Below are 18,843 nucleotides of genomic sequence, written 5' to 3' on the forward strand. Positions count from 1 at the left end.
CCTCTCGGCCTGGCGGCCCCCGGGGCTCTGCAGGGGCCTCCCGCGGGGTGCGGGCTGTGCCGAGAGCGGCTACGTGGGGGAGGCGGGGGCGGGGAGACGCAGGCGGAGGAGAGACCCCGGTCCCTTGTCCACCCTTCCGGCCCTGCCGCGTACTCTGCACCCCTTCGCTCCGGTAACACCTCCCTTTCCCGTCACAGGGAACGGCTGTGGGCTCGAGAGGTTAAACCATGGAACAGCTCCTAATGGCTTACTTGTGCAGGGGAAAACCTTGTATGGGCTTTTCCTAAGCCACACGTTCACAGCACTCGCTTTGTCCTACTCAAAAAGTGCGCTCCTGCAAAATCTCGTCTGTTTAATGAAAATATATTTAAAACTGCTGTTACTGACGTGCTTCCAAATGCAAACAGAGCAAATGCATCCCTATTTCCCACAGCAAAGTGGAATGCATCATACAGAAATAATTTAACAGCTTGAGCCACGTGGGTGCTTTTGCATACGGAGGCAAAAAGTATTAATGCCCGGGCTGCGAGTGGGCGAAGGGCAGAGCGAAGGGAACCCCGCAGCCGCAGCGAGCATTCCCGGGGTCCGGTGGTGGAAACTGGGACTGGGATCTCGGCCCGTGCCCACCGTGCCGGGGCTCAGCACAGGGTTGGCGGACCGCTGCTGCCATCTAGCGAAAATATTTGAGTACTGCAGCCGCCCGGTTGGTGGAGCGTTGCTGCATTCTAGCGAAAAAGATTGGGTACTGTAGCAGCGCGATTGATGAAGCGCTGCTGCCATCTAGCGAAACGATTTGGGTACTGCAGTCGCCCGGTTTGTCGAGCGCTGCTGCTCTCTGGCAACCAAAAATTGGTACTAGAACACGGGGCTCGAACGCGTGTCCTCCGCGCGGGAAAGATTCTACCGTTGGCGTGACGCGAACCTGAGTCGTTGCAGTCGAGCCACTTCTACGCATGCGCTGCCCTTAGTTTGCCGGTAACGCTACTACGCATGTGTAAAAGCGGTTTTTGTAATACACATATGTAGCCACAATCCCTGCCCCGTGGCATCAATCTGATTCTGTGTATGCACAGGCCTTAGTTTTGTCAGTAACGCTACTACGCGTGTGTAAAAGCGGATTTTGTAATATGCATACACAGCCACAACCCCTCCCCTAGGCGTCAAGCCGATTCTACACATGGGCTCCCCTTAGTATTGGCAGGAACGCTATTAAACACACGTGAAAGCTGATTTTGTAATACGTATACGTAACCACAAAATCCGCCCTGCAGTGTTAAGCCCATTCTGCGCATGCGCTGCCCTTAGTTTTGCCAGAAATCCAACTGTGCATGCGCAAACACCTATTTTGCAACGTGCATGCGCTGCCGGAAACGACGCCCCTGTAGAAGAATAGCTGCAGAAACGTGGCCATAGAATCCCTAAAGATCTGCACAATCCAGGCCTGGAATTAGAATAGGCCTGTGATTAGAATTGTGCTGAAGTTGTTGTGCTGAAGTTAACAAGAAAGTGGCCTTGATCTATTCTTGAATCCTGAGACCAAGTAACTTTGTTGCACTAACAGACCCTGGCTGTAACAAGCTGCAGTTGTTAGGGAAGACAGGTGCAGGGCCAAGGGAGATGGGGAGCAGGATGGGAATAAAGGGAGTAACAAACCGCAAGGCTAAAACATAGCTAACGCAAATAGCTGCATGGATAGAATGCTTGATCTAATCATGATAATTAGTAGTGTGAGAGCAGCGTGTGCTTAGGGGCTAATAACCAATTATATTTTGCTTTGGGAACATGCTTGTGTGTCGAGGCTATGTAAGAAGTGTTAGAAGCTAACAAAGATGAGCAAGATGCATAACTCATATTGAGTAATTTCTTGACTCCAGCAGACCCCTCTCCCAACAATTGGCACCCGAACGATGGGAAAGCTGGAAAACTCTGCCTTTGCATTGTAAAAGTGGGCATTGCAAATTAGGAGTCGCTAAAGAGGATTTCGAGCAGGAAAGTGTCCGTACACTAGGAGTCTAACCCTAACCTTAACGCTAACGCTAACCCTAACCCTGTCCCTAAGAGGCGTCTAATCCTAATCCTAACTCTAACCCTAACCCTAGCCATAACTCTAATCAACTCTAACTCTACTGCAGTACGCAAGTATTGTCGCTAGACGGCAGCAGCGCTCCACCAAGCGCGTGTCTGCAGTACTCACCTTGTTTCGCTAGATGGCAGCAGCGATCCACCAACCGGGCGGCTGCAGTACTCAAATATTTTCGCTAGATGGCAGCAGCGCGCCCCAACCCTGTGCTGAGCCGGCACGGTGGGCACGGGCCGAGATCCCAGCCCAGTTTCCACCACCGGACCCCGGGAATGCTCGCTGCGGCTGCGGGGTTCCCTTCGCTCTGCCCTTCGCCCACTCGCAGCCCGGGCATTAATGCTTTTTGCCTCCGTATGCAAAAGCACCCACGTGGCTCAAGCTGTTAAATTATTTCTGTATGATGCATTCCACTTTGCTGTGGGAAATAGGGATGCATTTGCTCTGTTTGCATTTGGAAGCACGTCAGTAACAGCAGTTTTAAATATATTTTCATTAAACAGACGAGATTTTGCAGGAGCGCACTTTTTGAGTAGGACAAAGCGAGTGCTGTGAACGTGTGGCTTAGGAAAAGCCCATACAAGGTTTTCCCCTGCACAAGTAAGCCATTAGGAGCTGTTCCATGGTTTAACCTCTCGAGCCCACAGCCGTTCCCTGTGACGGGAAAGGGAGGTGTTACCGGAGCGAAGGGGTGCAGAGTACGCGGCAGGGCCGGAAGGGTGGACAAGGGACCGGGGTCTCTCCTCCGCCTGCGTCTCCCCGCCCCCGCCTCCCCCACGTAGCCGCTCTCGGCACAGCCCGCACCCCGCGGGAGGCCCCTGCAGAGCCCCGGGGGCCGCCAGGCCGAGGGGAGCCCGCGGCGGCACCGAGCCCCTGCCCGGCCCGGCGCGGAACGGCAGCCGCAGCCCCTCCTCGGCCGGCTCCGGGCCGCGCTGCCCGGCGGGGCGGGGCCGGGGCCGGCGGGTGTGGGCGGGGCCGGCGGCTGTGGGCGGGGCGGGGCCCGGCCCCGGCAGGCGGGTTCATTTCCGGCCCGCGCGGCGCGCTGGAGCGGCGGTGGCGGTGCGGGGCTTCCCCGGGAGCCCGGAGGACTTTCGGGCCGGGGCGTGCGGCGGCGCTGGGTGAGCGGCCGGGCTGAGGGCGGCCGGGGGCCGTCGGGCGAGCCCGGGCGCGGCCGTCGGGCAGCGGCCGGCTGGGGGGGCCGTGGCGGTCGGGCGCTCGGCCGCGGCAGGGAGCGCCTGGTGCCGGCGGCGGGCGGGCTGAGGCGGGCGGTCCGGCCCGGGACCGGCGGGGGCCGCCGGCGGTTCTGGTCTCCCCGGCAGTGACGGTGGTCAGCGGGCTGCTCGCGGTGCTGCCTTTTTTTTTCCTTGAGCTGCGCCGCTACCTCAGCGGGGAGGCGAGGAGCGGCGGCGGGGCGGCCCCGGTGCTCCCTTGCGGCGGCGGCGCCCGGGAGGGGGGTCGGCCCGCGGCGCCCTGCCGCCCCCCCGCCGCCTCCGGGCTGCCCGGGCAGCCGCCGCAGCGCTGCGCGGGGCTTTGTCTTTCCCCCAGCGCTGGTCGGGGCCGTGGCAGCGGGCTGGGGCTGCCGCCCCCCGCGGGCCGCAGGGGCTGCCTTGGGGCCGGCGGTAACGCTGTGGCGGGGGGGGGGCTCGGGAGCCTCTTCAGCCCCTGCGAGCGGGCAGGGCAAGGAAAAGCAAGCCGGCGGCAGAATCGCCACCCCTCGCCCCCGCCTGCTGATTTCTCTAAAAAGTACTGCAAAGGGCAAGCGCTTAACTGCCGGGGAGGGTTGGGAGGCGGCAGCTCAGGCGTCTCGCTGATCCCGTGTCGTGACAGTCAGCTCCTGGGCCGCAGCAGCCGAGGGGAAGAGGCCTTTGGATTTGCTTCCCAGTGAAACGGGGCTCTCTTGCTTTTTCTTTGTGCCTAGGTTCGTCGGGAATTGTGCGTTGACAAATCGAGGGGAGCTGAACTGGAGGTCAGTCTAGATGTTACTTTCCCACGTGCGCCTCGTGCTTGTGAGTCGGCCCGCTGACTGCGGAGGGATAACTCTTGTACTTGCCGAGGGCCCACGGGGCTCCGTGTGCCCGCTGCTTCCGAGTGCTGCGCGGCTGCTTGGGCAGGAGCCGGGGAGGAATTGTTGGTCCCTCGTGGTTACGCAGCCAGGCCCGCTGGGCGCTTAAACCAGCGCGTCCGGTCGGGCAGTATTATTTTTCTAGATTGTGAGTGAGCCTGAGGTATAAACCCACTTGCATTTCTGCATGGCGGTGTGCTTTGTCAGAGGGCTCAGTCGCACCGACAGAGCCGGCACAGAGTTCCCTTGGGACTCCAGATTTGACTGTCTCGTTGGAAGGCTCCAGAGCCTGCTTGGGAAGTCACTTGACAGGGCTCAGCTTTGCCATGATTTTTGTACTTGAATTCTGACTGTAATGCTAATGCCACGTGTTAGCCTTTCTCCAGAAGTTATGAAAGCAGAATGAGCGTTAAGAATCTGATTGCCTTTTAACTAAACTCAAAGCAAAGTTGCGGGATGAAGTGACTGGAAGTCCTGCAAGTCTGACTGGGTATTGCTGCCGTGCATGTTATCCGCCTGTCACCCTGATCGCTCCTGCCTCTTGTTCTGTTCGGTAATTCCTTTGGGTGACGCGTTGAGCTCTAGATGTAGTGCATCTTGACTCCCTCCCGACCCCCTGAGGTGTTATCGGCCTTTGCCTTCCTCACGTTTAACAGGGCGTGGGAAGGCCAGAGAGACTGGAAGCCTCGGCTGTTGTGTGCAGAGAAGCTGTCAGCCTTCTAAGAGAGCAGCAAGCGCATCGTGGTGCTTCGGTACCAAGCTGGTACCACAGGCCTCAATCTTTTTTTTATGAAAAGGGATCACAAGGAAATGTGCTGGTGTTGAAGGGGGGAAGAGGTAGGAGGCAGCTTTCAACCAATTTTAGGCTTAACTCCTGTGTTCCTGGGAATGGTTCTGGGCTTTGAGGGGTTTGCTTTTGGCTTTTTGCCTTAAGCGTGTCTGCCTTTCAGGGCAACGCTTTCTTGGAAGTTGGAAACGGTGCTTCTGGGACACCAAACCAAACCCCGTACCTGGGTGGGCCGTTTAGCGTGCTGCACCGTGCGTTTTATTCCCTGTAGGTCACTTGACCCCAGCCCGTACATGCTCTCCCGGTTGGCACGTTCTTACCCTGCTGGCTGAAAGATTCTGTCTTTTCACTTCCTCAGCTTGGCACAGGCCATAACACTTGTGTGTTCATAGACCGCTTTCCTTGCTCACGGCTTTCAGATTTGAGCATCTATGCCATGGACGTACCAGGAGAGCAGCAGCTGGACGTAGAGCACAAGCCGTTTAAACAACACTTGGATAAAGCTGCCAATCGTGTGACTCCAGAAGCCGAGAGACACGGTAAGATGCTATTCTGCCGTTCTTGGATGGATGCTCTGACAGCCTTTCCATCACTGTATGCCTGCTATGATATTCGTGGGAACGAGGGACGGCTGAATTCAGACCATTTTAAACATTATAAACTCTTGAAGAGTTTATAGGACAGAAGTCTATTAACTGGCAGATCAGGGAAGCTCCTGTTATACTCTGTACTTTTGCAAGGCAAGTCTTTGCCTGGTCCCTCTGAAATTGCAACAAGGACTCATGGCTGCATTTCAGGAATAAAGCTGTTGAGTGAATAGGATTTTCCTGCTAAAAATCAAGCAGCTGTTCTGGCAAAACTTGACTTCGATTGCATCTTTAAGTCCTAGGAGGCTGACAAATGGGACGAGGTGGTTAGAGGAAAGAGCCTCTCTCCAGGGAAGGCTCCACAGACTTCAACCTTAAGCCTAAACTTGCATCTGGCTACGTTTACTTTGTGTGTGTTAAAGCATACCTGTTAAATATATTTCTGTTGATTTATCGGCTAGTTACACGTTGGGGTAAGTGGTCCTTGGCTATATATAAACCTCTCCTCTGCATTTTTTTACATGTTACGTCTTATGATTTACTGTTGTCCCTCAATACAAACTAGGAATTACTCTGGTAGTGTTACAATCTAACAGTAATACCATCCTGACTTTGCCTTTCCAAAATGTGAGCTCCTTATTAGCAGTTCTAGGAGACAGGGTAGTTCTGTGCATTGGTGTGAACTAAATTTGCTGATTTGTTGTCATTCAGATTTAATTTTTCTGTTCCTGAAGCTGAAAGGCTAAACTGAGCCAAGAGCTGATCAGTGGGTAGGTACAAGAGCTTCTCCTGTTGTCACAGAAATGTAGTGATAGCGTTCTTACTATTGTGTCACTTTAGCAGCCTTTCTGTATTCAGAGGCTGTGGCATTACGAATGTAATGTCTGGGGGCAAACCCTGCTTTTCTGTACCCAATTCTCTGTTACCACATGTAGGCCTCCTGCCTTACTTGTGTTGCCAGCCTCCCCTGGGATTACTCAGTCTGAACCAGTTGCTCTTGCTCCTTATATTATCAACGGAGAGGAAGAGAAACTTGCAGGGAGCAAACAGTTTCATCCAGGAGAAGCATTTTGAAAGCAATCAAATTGCATTGCATGCAACAAGCAATTTCTTCTGCTGTCTGGAAAAAGTATATGGCTAGTTTGATTTCCACCGCACATGTGGCAAGTTGGATTGGAAGTGTCCACCCATCTTCGTGAAACTCTACGATTTTCAGTTTCTGTTAGTAACGTTTGATGTTCAGTCAGTTATTAAAATGGCAACTATAGCAGTATTGACTGGTAAAGGAAAAATTTATACATATGTGGGTACTGCTAGGCTTGATTTAGTCACACCTCAGAGCTGGGCCACCACCCTAGTGAGTGGCAGAGAACCAAGCGATACAGCACAGCTTTACACTTCTCAGGTCATTAGTCAACATCCAAAGTTTTTAGAAGTTTCCTTTGGTCCTGTCAGTTCTGCGAATCTATCACCTGACTGTCCCAGTTGATTCACCTGTTCAGTTCCAGTCTTTGCCTCTGTTCCAGGCTACTCGGATTGTGATGTTCTTTCTGCCAGCTTTAACTCACACACTCCAAGCAATTCCTATTCACATATACCAATTTTTCTAAAAACACCTGTGTGCACAAATTGATCATTAATTGTTTCTCTGTTCTCCCACTGATTAACTGGACTGGGTTTTAAACCAGCCTTGGATTAGGGCTATACAAGGGACGAGTCCTGTTTCTGCCATTTAGCAGCTTCAGCACTTTAGATTTCTTAATTCAAAATACATTTTCTTTAACAATTTCCTCCTTTGTTTTACTTGAAACACTTGAAAATATATGTGATTTGTGTGAGAATGTAAACCCACCTAGAAAAGGTAGGTACGTTAAGTAATGAAGGTGTACTCCTTTTTTAAATGATGTTTCTTCCTGTTCCACTTGTTGAAGGTTTATGCGGATCATAAATCATTTTGTAAGGGGAGGTGTCTATGAAAAACATAAGGAAGAAAGATTTTGCCATTTGCTTGGGTTTCTTTCAGTGAAACTGTAGAAGAAATATGTTTCTGAAGATCTAATGTGAATACAGTTTAAATCCGTTAAGGCCCTCAATACTTACTCAGTATCTGGGAAAGCAGGGGAGCTGACATCAGTTGCCACCTTGTGCTTACCTTAAGCTTGTATTTAATTTTTCAGTTGCAAAGGGGCACACAGATAGAAACTAGAAGATTAAAATATACCAAATCTTTTAATGTCAGCAGTTAGAATTAGTGATGTTAGTGGCTATTTTTTTCCTTGGGGAGGTACCTGTAGTATGTAGAAGGTGTGCTTGCTAAAGATACAGGCAACTGATAAGAAAGGAAATGTTCAGGGTTGTTTGGTTTTACTTTTTTATTATTTTCTTGGGGTTTTGTATTCAGATAAGTAGAATAGGAGATGTCAATTGACATAAAAACAGTAAAGATTTTTTTAACAGTTGTGGAATAAAATCATGTCTCTTGCACAGCTGCCACTCTGAGGTTCTGCTGCAGCTGATGGGGTCACACACATTGTCTGAAGTGGCCCAATGTGCAGCCCGATCTGAGCTCAGGTGACTAAAGTCTCACCATTTTGTTCTGAAATGCCCGCTTCTGTAGGCAGCAGTACCTGTCAGGTGAGTTTGCAAGGTTTTAGTGATTCTATGCGAAAAAGTAATTACAGAATTAAAATGCATTCTGTCTCTAAAACTCAAAAGACTTGGGACAGGCAGTGAAACAGTAGTAGTCCGGTATTACCACATAGCTAGTGTAACAGGAGAAAATAGCCTTGCATGCAACCTTTGTAATAAAATATTATCTCAGGTATCCGCATTGCGCTGGACTCTTTAGTTGGGCTTCTTTGGTGACTTTTCTATCATCACTAAAATTCAGTGGGGCTTTATCCCCATCTCGGAAGCAGATGTAGGAGCAGTCCCTCAGGCCTTTGAGTTCTTAAGTGGCTGACAGGAATGTGGTACCTCTTTATGTGGCCTTGGCATTGTGTCTTAAAAGTAGCCATACCAAAAGCAAGTTGCAAAGGTTCCATGTGTGTGTGAATTCTGCTTCTTTGTCATTGGGACTAATGAGAAAAATCAATATTAAGGTGTATCCATTCTGTTCTCTTCCTGCCTCTTCTTGTGAAATTTCCAAATTTGATACATGGTGCCACAATGTGTTTTTTTTCATTGAAGGTAATGTGACATTCTTCATATGACAGTTAAAAAAATGTGATATTTTAAAATGCCTAAAAGATGCAGAGTTCTTTCTGTTATCTCTTAGCGTCCAGAAAAATGTTAATCTGATCCTAAATGTTATGCACTGTCACACAGGTGCAAGGCCTTATGCTTTAAGTGTGGGAAATTTAGTTACAGCTATCCAAGATTAAAACCTACTTCTTCTGCATTAAGACCTTGAACACTCAAATCTAAGGACAGTCTGTAGGTGAAGATCACGCCTCCTCCCTGCAGGGTCTGGCTGGCGACCTGCAGTGTGAGAAGGGGAAGGTGAGCTGGCAGCAGTCCCCGATGGGGCTGTGGAGATGGTGGGGGAGTTTGGGTAGGGAGAGGGCACCCGAAGGGCCCCCATGCTGGGACAACACGGGGGGGCGTGCTCTTGACTCTGGTACCACCCCCATTCCGAAATTAGGCAGCTGGAGGATGCCCTTCAAAAGCTGGGAGAGGCTGGAGCTGACGGGCAAGTGGACGACAAGGAGACCACGTTGCCACTGGGATAAAAGGATGGGAGCGGGTTTTGTACCTTGGGGTGGCTGGGTGGGTGGCTGCAAGGGAGCCCAGGGGCCTGGGAACATCCCAGTTTGGGGGCGAGGGCTGTATCCCCTGGTAGGATGGGGCCAACCTGCCTGCACGGCACCCGGGTTTGTTGGCTGCATCCATGCCACCTCAGAGCCAGTTCCTTCTCCCTTTGCTCTAGCTGAATGAGCTGAGGGCAGTGGTGTGGGGCATGGGGCAGGAGCAGGCGTTGTGCCCCGTCTGCATCATGGACACCAGCGTGCAGGTGGGGCAGCTCCTCCAGCGCTATGAGAAGTTCCAGGAGCAGGTGGACTCTGTCATGTCACAGCAGGTGGTGGGCAAGGTGGCAAGGCAGCTGTTGGGGAGGAGCCAGGTAGGGAGATGCCGGCTTGGTGGGCTTGGGAGCGGGCTGCTGGGACCCCCCGTCTGGTTGTGCTTTGTTGTAATGTGGGGGAGCCCCTCACTGCCCCTCAAATTGGTATGTACAAGTCAGCAGCATGGAAGGAAATGTAAGGCTTGATGCAACTGTCCTGCTGGCACTGAGAGCCTGTGGCCACCGGTCAGGTACCCTGGGTCTTGTCCCCGCGGGCAGCCAGCGCTCCCTTGCACAGCATCACCTTGTCTTTCTCCCTGAAGCAGGACAAGAAGCTGCTGGAGTGCATCCAGGCCACTGTCACACAGGTGCAAGCGTGTAAATACTTGTAAAAGATCAATCCCTTCCTGTGCCTCAGGAGCGAAGCTTCGGAGGTGGCAGGTACCTGCTTCGATGGCGACAGCTTTAATTAGCCTCAGGGCGCCAAGCAATTAACACGGTAAGCTCCAGCAATTCCTACAACAGCAATGCTTCTTCATCTTTTTCAAACCAGCTAACTCAGCATGAACCCTTATCAAGAAACAAAAATTTCTTATTTTACAAACCGCATGGAGTGGAGTCATTAGAACAAAATGAAAACTTCTGAATTGCCTATTAAAAAAAGATTTTTTAAAAATTAAAAGAAAAAAAAAAAAAGAGCGCACTGCTGCAGAAATTCAAGAGCAGCCTGCACGCAGCACAAGAGGGGTAACCTGTGCAATAATCCAGTAAAATCCAGAGTGAAATTAGCTGATTCAGTCTCCCAGCTCTTCAGTCTAGCAATTCTCAGAAAATGCTTCACCGTGCTTATTTTCAGTCTGTCCATGAAAATTCAATACTTACCCCCTTTTTTTCTTCTGCCTACACAGCGCCCAGTCTGTTACCAAGGGAGGAAAGACTCTGACGTGCTAGGGATACTCTCTGGATACCATATGCTCTGCATTACCTGCTCTCCTAGTCAGGGGTGGCAGAAATTAAAACCCTAATGTTTCTAAGAAAGATGACATATACAACCTAAGAGTACAACACCAAGGAGGAGGAAGGAAAGCACTAGATATGACAACACTAGAAGAGATGAAACAAAAGAGGATTCAGGTAAGTGTAATATTAATTTCTACCACTGGAATTCTTACTCTTTTCTTCCAATAGTAAAAAAGAAATACGTATTTTATAACAATGTCATGTGGGAGAGACTAAGCTGAACTTACTGCTGGCTTCAAACCATCACAATTCAGGTAATGACACAAAAAACGCAGTTACTTTTTAAGGTTGAGCTAGAAGCTGTAGAAAGTATACAGTTATAGAAAACAGATTTTTCTTCTGAAGGACAAGGTACACAAATGCCTTTCAGCCCTTCTAATGATTCCAGGCTTCTAAAATTCAACTCAGTGCTTATTATCAAAGCAGCAAGGGTTCATGTGACAGGAGGAATGACTCCTCAGGCCTCACACGGCCCCACTGCTCCACTGCCGTGGCCTCCTGAGTTCCACCTGCCCTATGCAGCACCAGGTACACAACAAGGAAGGCTGTACTACTCAGTTTCCCCTTGGGCCACTGCTGACAGTTGTCAGAACCCAGAGAACCTGATTAAAGCAGTGTTTGACTTCAGTCTATTTTGCTGAGCCTGTGGGGTATTCTTTCTTTGATTCACTGATGGATTTTAAAGCATGATTCTTGTATTTGTGGCATTAAAAAATAAGGTAGTCTTTACAGCAATGCATACAGTTATTAAAGCAAAAGTCTGGCCGTTGAAAGTTGCCTGATAGAACAGGGTAAGACCTAGTGATGCCAAAAAACCTCGGAATGAAGAAAACTGCTAAGAGATTTTTTTGTACTTTTAGCAGCAAGGTATTTATTTTCTGCACAGGGGAGGAGGTGGTTCACACCACAGAAACTCGCTGCGAACTACAGGTGTGAAACAGGCTAATTTATACATTTGACATACATGACTGCAACATTGTCTCATACATTATTCATGTAATTGCAACATCTCATTGCATATTAATGATGGGCAGAGTCTAGGCGGGGCCTGGGTGGCGTTTAGGCGGAGTCTTCTCTTGGCATCAATTTTTAGAGGGTCATTCTGCCCTTCGGCCTCACTCAGATGGCCTTCTTCAGAGTTGCGTTTTTCAACTTTCTTTCATAAGTGACCCTGCCAGGATGTTGTACATGAATCTTGGCTTGTTACCATTTTTTTCTATTGATGTGTCTAACTCTACCTAATTTATGATTTCTAGTACCTGCTACAGCAATTTCCAACAATGGCTTAGGCCTGGGTACAGTGAGCAAGAACAGGGCGATTCGGCACTACATGCTGTGGCTCCTCAGTAATCAAGTTGAGCAATCTTGTAAGGCAGGACAGAACTTTTACCTGAGACTTTTCTCAGGTGGATCATTAGGTTTTTAAGCCTTTTTCCTTTTCACCAGGGACATTTATTTTCAAAAAAACACCATCAGAAGCTTGGCTCTGTGCGAGACATAGCCTTTGTCTGCCACTGCCCCCTGGCTGAGATGTATCACATTTATACATGCAGCGCAGTAGCATTAAGTTCAAAACTTACAAAATGTTTCAAAATACTTCCACGCAAATGTTGAAGAAAGCATTTCCAATAAATATATTTGTTATTTCTTCTAAATTTTCTACATTTAGCACATGGGCTGCTGAACACAGTTTTTGGGTATTTTTTTTTAACCTCCTCTTGCCCCAAGTCCTAGGCTGCATACAAATACTTTTTGCACTAAATCAGCGTTACTACAAGCTTTGCCGTTAGCAACGTACCATCAGTAAATGTATTTCCTCAGCCACACATCATCAATGTTTACGGCATTTCAGTTCTTATTTTATGTTTGGGCATGCAAAGTAGAACTGCACCAAAAGCCCACACAGGAATTCTAGAATGAAGATAACCCTAATCAGATCTTATTTTTATTGTTACTATGGTTTCTCTGAGATTTTAAGAAGCCAGATATTTAGGCTAATGACAGAAAAGAGAATCCATTTTTTTTTAAGGTTTCAGGATTGATTTTTTTTTTAAACAATGAAATCATAACCTTTGCAAGCCAAATGTTAAAAAAAAAAATGAATAAAAAAGTGTATCTCCACTAAATCTGAGAGTACCCCAGCAAGACAACAGCCTGCCCATAAAAAGTTACACCTCATTCCCATTGCAACACACCTTACTTTTTTCCTTCCCTATCTCTGGCCTTTTGGAAGTAGATGAAAGCTGCTGTCAACTGTGAAGAAGAGAATTATTTCTGTTGACTTAAGCTTCACTTTAAATGTACCCTGATCTGAAATCCTGACTTTTGCCCAATGCTGTTGCAAATTCCTATAACTTAGTATCAGCTTATTATCAGCAGGAATAATAAGCTATTACACAAGTCAACCCACATTCATCAGCCCTCTACTTGACAAGCAAATAACTGTTTTCTCCCATAGGCACTTCCAGTTCATTTAACCAAAGAAGAGTGACAGCCCCAAACAGCGTTGCCAGAATCTCCTCGAGATAGGTGGGGTGGGCTGAGCCGCCACACTCCCCTCCGAGACACCCTTCCCACTCTTCCCTCCTGGGGTCCTTCACACTGGGTGGCACCCAGGGCTGCAGAGAGGGGCACAGAGGGGGGCAAGGGACCACTGCCCTCCTGGGGGCACCAGTGACGGCAGCTCAACAAGCCAAGCGCCTTCTGGATCATCGCGATGTCCTCTTCCATGCAGGCCTGCGCCACCTTCACCCCACCTATCCCCTTGAGGAGATTCTGGCAGAGAGACGTGGCTTAGGAGAAGGGGGGACAGGGGTGGGTCTCAGGGGAGAGTCGCTGGGGACCAGGACCTGTACTACCGCTCTGGTCTGCCCAGAGCCAGGGGGTGCATGGGGTCTGGCACAGCCAAGCGGGCAGGGCACTGTGGCCAGCGCTCTCCATTCACCGTGTCTTCCACAGCCAAGAAGGGGCAGCAGACCCCACAGACCCCCACCCCTGCCCTGTATTGGGGGGCCCATTGCACAACCTGTGTCAGCAGGGTCGGATTCGGCCCTGCTTGCCCATGCCAAGCTCTGTGTGAGACCACTGGAATGGATCCAAAGGGCAAAGAACCACTGCCACCCCTTGACGGCAGCCTGGCCAGGGAGGACAGTGGTGGCCACAACTATCGAAGCCGGAGCCACCAAGCAGGAGCCAGGCCTGCAGACATCTTCCCTAAGCATGCCAGCCCCGGCAGGATCCGGCCCTGTCGTGCTGGGGCAGATCTTTCCTTGGACCTGAGCTCCACTTTTCTTGCTGGGGATGCTTGGGAAAAGCAGGGCCATGAGCAGCTCAGTACAGTGCAGCTCAGTGTCCCCCTCCAGTGCCCACCGGTGCCAGGCTTAGCCCTTGGGCAAGCCCAGGGGCCTTTTGGTGGGAGGGAACCTCTTGGCTGCCCGAGGAGCAGATACCATCCCAGATACCATCCCCGGCCTTTTAGGAGCAGGGGAGGGAGGGAGAGGGCGTTGTGGCTGGATGCTGGGGGCTGAGCCTGTGGCCAGAGGGTACCTGGTACTCTGTCACACCCACCGCTTGCTGATGGCAACAAGGAGAGCGCCCAGAGCCACCCGAGCAGCATCTCAGCTCTTCCTCCCCAAAACTCCATCCCCACCGTGAGCTGGGGCTTCAAGCAGGCCTTGCTCTCAGGGGCAGCGCAGAGCCCCCAGGAGGGGGCACCTCGGTGCAGGGGGCATCCAGGGCACCGGGAAGAGCCTCTACCTTGGAGACGCCGCTCTCATTGGCTTCGGCTTCCTGCATCTCCCCCACATCAGCAGCCACGGAGGTAACCCAGGGGCTGCTGGTGGTCCCCTGCAGCAGGTGCTTCCGCGGCTCCTGGGGCTGGGACCGCTGGTCCTTGGGCCAGGCCTGGGTCCCGCCTGCCGCCTCCTCCAGCCTGGGAGGTGCCTCGGCAGGCTGGGCCCTGCCCTGGCCGTGTGGGGCTGCACCCCTGCTGCTGCGGGCGGCTCCCTCTGGCCCAGGTGCCCGAGGATGCGCTGCAGCAGTCCGCACAGCGCACCGAAGTTGACGGCCACGGCCTCGGGAGCCCCGATGGCGAGCTCCAGCAGCTGGGGCAGGCTGAGCGGGGCCGTCGCCGCTGCCTTCGCCTTCGATCTCGCCATAGCGCCTGGCCTGGGGGGTACGGGAGGCTTTCTGCCTGGGGGGCACCTGGCAGAGCCGGCAGCCTTTCCCCCACGCCCCCACCACGTCCCCAGCCCGCAAAGCAATCAAACCCCAGCCAAAGCGGGGCGGGGGGGGAAGCGGCTGCGGGGTGCTCCCCCCGAGTGGGGGATGCGGTGGCCCCTGCCCGGCGCCCAGCGGCTCTCCCCCCGCCCCGCTCCCTCCGACTCCGCAGCCCAGTTTCCCGCCCCTCGCCGCCCTCTGCCGGCCCCGCACCGTGCCCCTCGATTTTCAATGCGCCGCCGCCGCTCATTGGCCGAGCCCGCTGCCCGTCACAGTGGCGCTCCCCTGGAGTCCCCTGTTGCTAGGCGACGGCCCGGCGCCAGCCCCGCCCCCTGCCGCCCGCGCCGGGCTGCAGCTCCCCCGGGGCCAACAGCCGCCTCCCCTCGGCGGTCGCTGTCGGGCCCCGGCGGCTGTCACCCGCTCCCTGCGGCGGGGGCAGCCCGCACGGCTCGCTGCCAGCGCGCTCTGCAGCAAAGGCTGGGCAGCAGCGACAAGAAACGCCGGGAAACGCGCTTCCACGCAGCCCTGCCCAGGCCCCTGCTCCAAGGCAGGGGAAACACCTTTGAACCAGGGGCAGCGTCAGACGGGTCCTGACCAAAAGAACCAACCGCTTTGCCCTTGGACACCACCAGCTCCCCCCTAGCAAAGGACGGACGGGAGCGGGTGAGCCCACAGCACAACACACACTCTTTTCAAAGACACCAGACCGCCCTTCCCGGGTATTAACACCGAAGCATATAGAACTGTTCTGCATGTGCCTTTTTCTTTTCCAAGCTGGGAGTATGGAATACAAGTAGAAAGATTCAGAGATGGGAACAAGATGCATGGGGGCAAGCAGCTAACCTTCTTACAAGGGAGCGTAAGCCTCAACTCTAGTAAGTGACAGAGCTGCAGCATCAGGAGCTCTAAAGCTACACCCAGGGGCTGGTCAAGCTTGCTGCCAGCACTCCAGGCTGGCAGGGGAAGCTGGAAGAAGTTGCACAGTGCTACGGCAACAGCAGGGGGGGAATCCCAGGGCCAAAGGGAAAACCATCCAGCTTGATGCTGCGATGGTGACAGCAGCATCCAAGGTCCAGGCTGGCTCAGGTCAGGCAGATGGTCTGTCCTAGCATATACCGGCCCCAAGCCACTGTCTCCATGTGACCTTCGGGAGCTCAGTGCATAGAGGGTACCAGTTTTCCTAAAGCATTGAGGGATTCTGAGTTGTGAGCAGCTCCCGGCTTCAGTTCAGCCAGCTGCTTTTAGCTTCCACTCCAGCACCAGCCTCTGCTCGCTGGTGCCGTAGTTCCATGGTTTCTACCCAAATACAGCCCAGCAAAAGCAAGTCTGAGTGGGGCAACAGCATCCAACAGGTGCTGACCTTGCTTCTGGCAGGGCTGACAAGCAGTTTGAAAGGGAGAGAAGAGCGATACCACTCGCACTTTGAACACTTCACACTGGAAGTGCCAATAGTGGCTCAGAATGAGGAGCCACGCACACTTCACAAACTTCAGCCAATCCATTCAGTAATACCTGCAGCACAGTACTGTGCTACTCCAGCAGGCTGAGGAGCCACACTGCAGTCACAGAGCACAGCTGTGGTTTGTCCATAGTATTTTGAAAATGCAGGCAAACCATCCACAGCCTTAAGGCCTCATCCAGCCCTGTGCATCCCTTGTGGGATTTGGCTTGGAGGTTTAATCCATGCTGGATCCTGGAGATGACCCAACCACTCTGGGCCTTTCTGTACCCTCATCACCTATGAGACAGGACACTATTCTGCAAGACACAGGGTCCTCTGCTGAGGCACACTTGTTTGCTTGGTGTTCAAGGCTTGTCCTGCTCACAGAGTCACTGCCTGCCCCTGGTACTGTACACATTTTAGATGCTGGCATGGACAAGAAGGATGTAGGCAGAAGCTGAAGGATAAGCAAAACTAAACAACTGCCTGCTAGAGGCAGCCCGTCACCAGCAGCGCTCTTTTGAAGCAACTGCCTCCAGCAGGATTTGTTCCTCACATCAGCAGGCTAGAAAGTGGTATAGCTTTTACTGGAGCATGTCTGCCTGCCTCCAAGGGGATGATCAAAGTCTGGGAATTCATCCTTATATCAATCATCCCAGAGACCAAGCCCTTCACAAGCACTTTGTGCTGCTTTCTCAAGCAGCCTCTCCACCGAAGGATTAGTGTCACTCAAAAAAGAAGCAAGCTGTGAGTCCTACTTCCCCATGGAAGGTGGCTGCAAGTCTGTTGCAGCAACAGCCCCATGGTACAGACCGAGCAGCTGTTCAGAGGGTACAAGGCTCATAGGAAGCACCAAAAATGAAAATTCTTATGCTTTTTATTGCAGGTTCAGTGTTAGTGTTTTGGAAAGCACAGCTGCATTAGAGGCAGATATTACTCCACTCCCCCGCAACTCATCAGCCCCAGGCAACTCCAGAAATTGGGCCTGGTTTTGCAGTGCAGACAAGCATTCAAGTGAAGACCCAGACCCTCATGTGACTTGCCACCGAAGAACAACAATGACCCAAAGTTCACAAAATGAAAAGGCCAGGGCATTAACTAGCATCCCTTGCCTTGCTGGGAGACACATGTGAGCTTGTTCCCAGCACCCCACCACAAGGATGAGTAGCCCTGCAAATGGGTTGCCCTAAGCTGCCCTTTCTGGATGTTCCGCTAACTTAGTTTTGATGAAAGTCCTTGCTATGCTGTGCAAGAGATGAGAGGCCACTCAGCTGGCAAGGAGCTGCTCTGCTGATCAGCTCTGCCAGCAGCATGAAGTCCAGCCCAGCTCCTGAAAGAAACATTCCCCTCTGTGCTCTCAGGCGAGTCACACTGAGAAACAGAAACCCAAAGACTGTCTCCTCTTGCTGCCCACACAGAGCAATGAGCAGTGTCTCTTCCTTTCTCACAAGCTGACAGCTACTTCTTTTTTGTTTTTCTTTTCCCCACTACAGAACAAGAGATAACACACTAAAAAAAAATTAAAGGAAGTTAAAAATTCAACACCACTTCATTTCTCTGTCTCTCTTAATTAAGAAGTAATCCTTCCCATTCATTGCCAGTGGCCTCTTCTATTCACCTGTAAAGTGCTGGTCAGGTTGATTTTTTTCCTATTAGATCTCAAGGCTCAAGATCCTGAAAACCTTCAGGCTCCTACAAGAATAAAAATTGCATTATGCCTATAATTTATGGTATTGCCTTTTCATGCGTATTTCCTTCTCTTGTGGAAGCCAAGACAGGGGCAGCACCAGGTCTAGTCATCAACAGTAATGTTACGAAAGAGATAGGCCATGGACTCGCCATTGTGGATTCGTCGGATGGCTTCAGAGAGAATCAAACTGATATCCACAGTCTTTATCTTGGGGCACTGCAGCTTCTGTACCTCGTGAGGAACCGTGTTGGTTACTACCACCTACAGAGTGCCAAAAAGAAAAAGACCATCAGTTGTGCCGCTGATATGCTCGCTCTCACTGAACAGCTACCCTAGGGTTAACTCCAGGAGGGAGCAGCTGTACCTGCTGTTTCACAGTTCAGGGGGAGAAATCCTTGTATGTTAGAAAAAAAAAAAAATAAAGCAAATTGTCTTCCCTACATGACAGTCAACCTGCTGAGGGGACCAGCACTCTACAACAGCCATCTCCACACAGGCTGATGGGTCCATTTAGATTGCAGGGTCTGACATGTTTGTTACTAAGGGTGAGGTCTGAAATCTTATGCTCTTAAATGTACCCAACAGCCCATCATCAGCTGCAGGAGAGGGACAGATAGAAGGTCTGTACAGTGAGAAAGCAGTCACATGCACCCAGCTGTGGTGAGGGAAGCGTCCAGGCAGGGACAACTAATAACGGTGCATTAGGGAGAAAACAGAGAAGCAGATCTGATCCAAACAAGTATTAATCACACGTCCTTTTTTTTTTTTCCCCTCCAATGAAGAACCAGCTAACTGACAGCATCTGATGAAAGCAGTAATTTCAGACATGAGCTAGGTGGCAGGGTATCCTGGTTTCAGCTGGGATAGAGTTAATTTTCTTCTTAGTAGTTAGTACAGTGCT

General features: G+C 51.5%; 2 protein-coding genes across 7 annotated transcripts in view; one reads left to right on the forward strand and one right to left on the reverse strand.

Moving 5' to 3' along the window:
• The first annotated feature begins 514 nt into the window (after window positions 1–514).
• Window positions 515–6,665, forward strand: LOC121085015 (translation initiation factor IF-2-like). The gene is made up of 5 exons (XM_040587237.1): window positions 515–742; window positions 2,860–3,195; window positions 4,796–4,976; window positions 5,346–5,465; window positions 6,449–6,665. The coding sequence occupies exons 1-5, from the start codon at window positions 515–517 to the stop codon at window positions 6,652–6,654; spliced, it is 1,071 nt and encodes a 356-aa protein (XP_040443171.1). The 3' UTR covers window positions 6,655–6,665.
• Window positions 6,666–12,706: 6,041 nt separating this feature from the next.
• PRPSAP1 (phosphoribosyl pyrophosphate synthetase associated protein 1) overlaps window positions 12,707–18,843 on the reverse strand; it is a 31,543-nt gene continuing 25,406 nt past the window's right edge. For all 6 annotated transcript variants that reach the window (XM_040579102.1, XM_040579111.1, XM_040579091.1 and 3 more), the window contains one exon: window positions 12,707–18,203. In XM_040579102.1, the coding sequence (XP_040435036.1) occupies window positions 18,045–18,203 (159 nt within the window). In that variant the 3' untranslated portion in view covers window positions 12,707–18,044. The remainder of the gene's footprint in view (window positions 18,204–18,843) is intronic.

The sequence above is a fragment of the Falco naumanni genome, chromosome 1 (genome assembly GCF_017639655.2).
Source record: "Falco naumanni isolate bFalNau1 chromosome 1, bFalNau1.pat, whole genome shotgun sequence".
In the NCBI taxonomy this organism is placed as follows: domain Eukaryota; kingdom Metazoa; phylum Chordata; class Aves; order Falconiformes; family Falconidae; genus Falco; species Falco naumanni.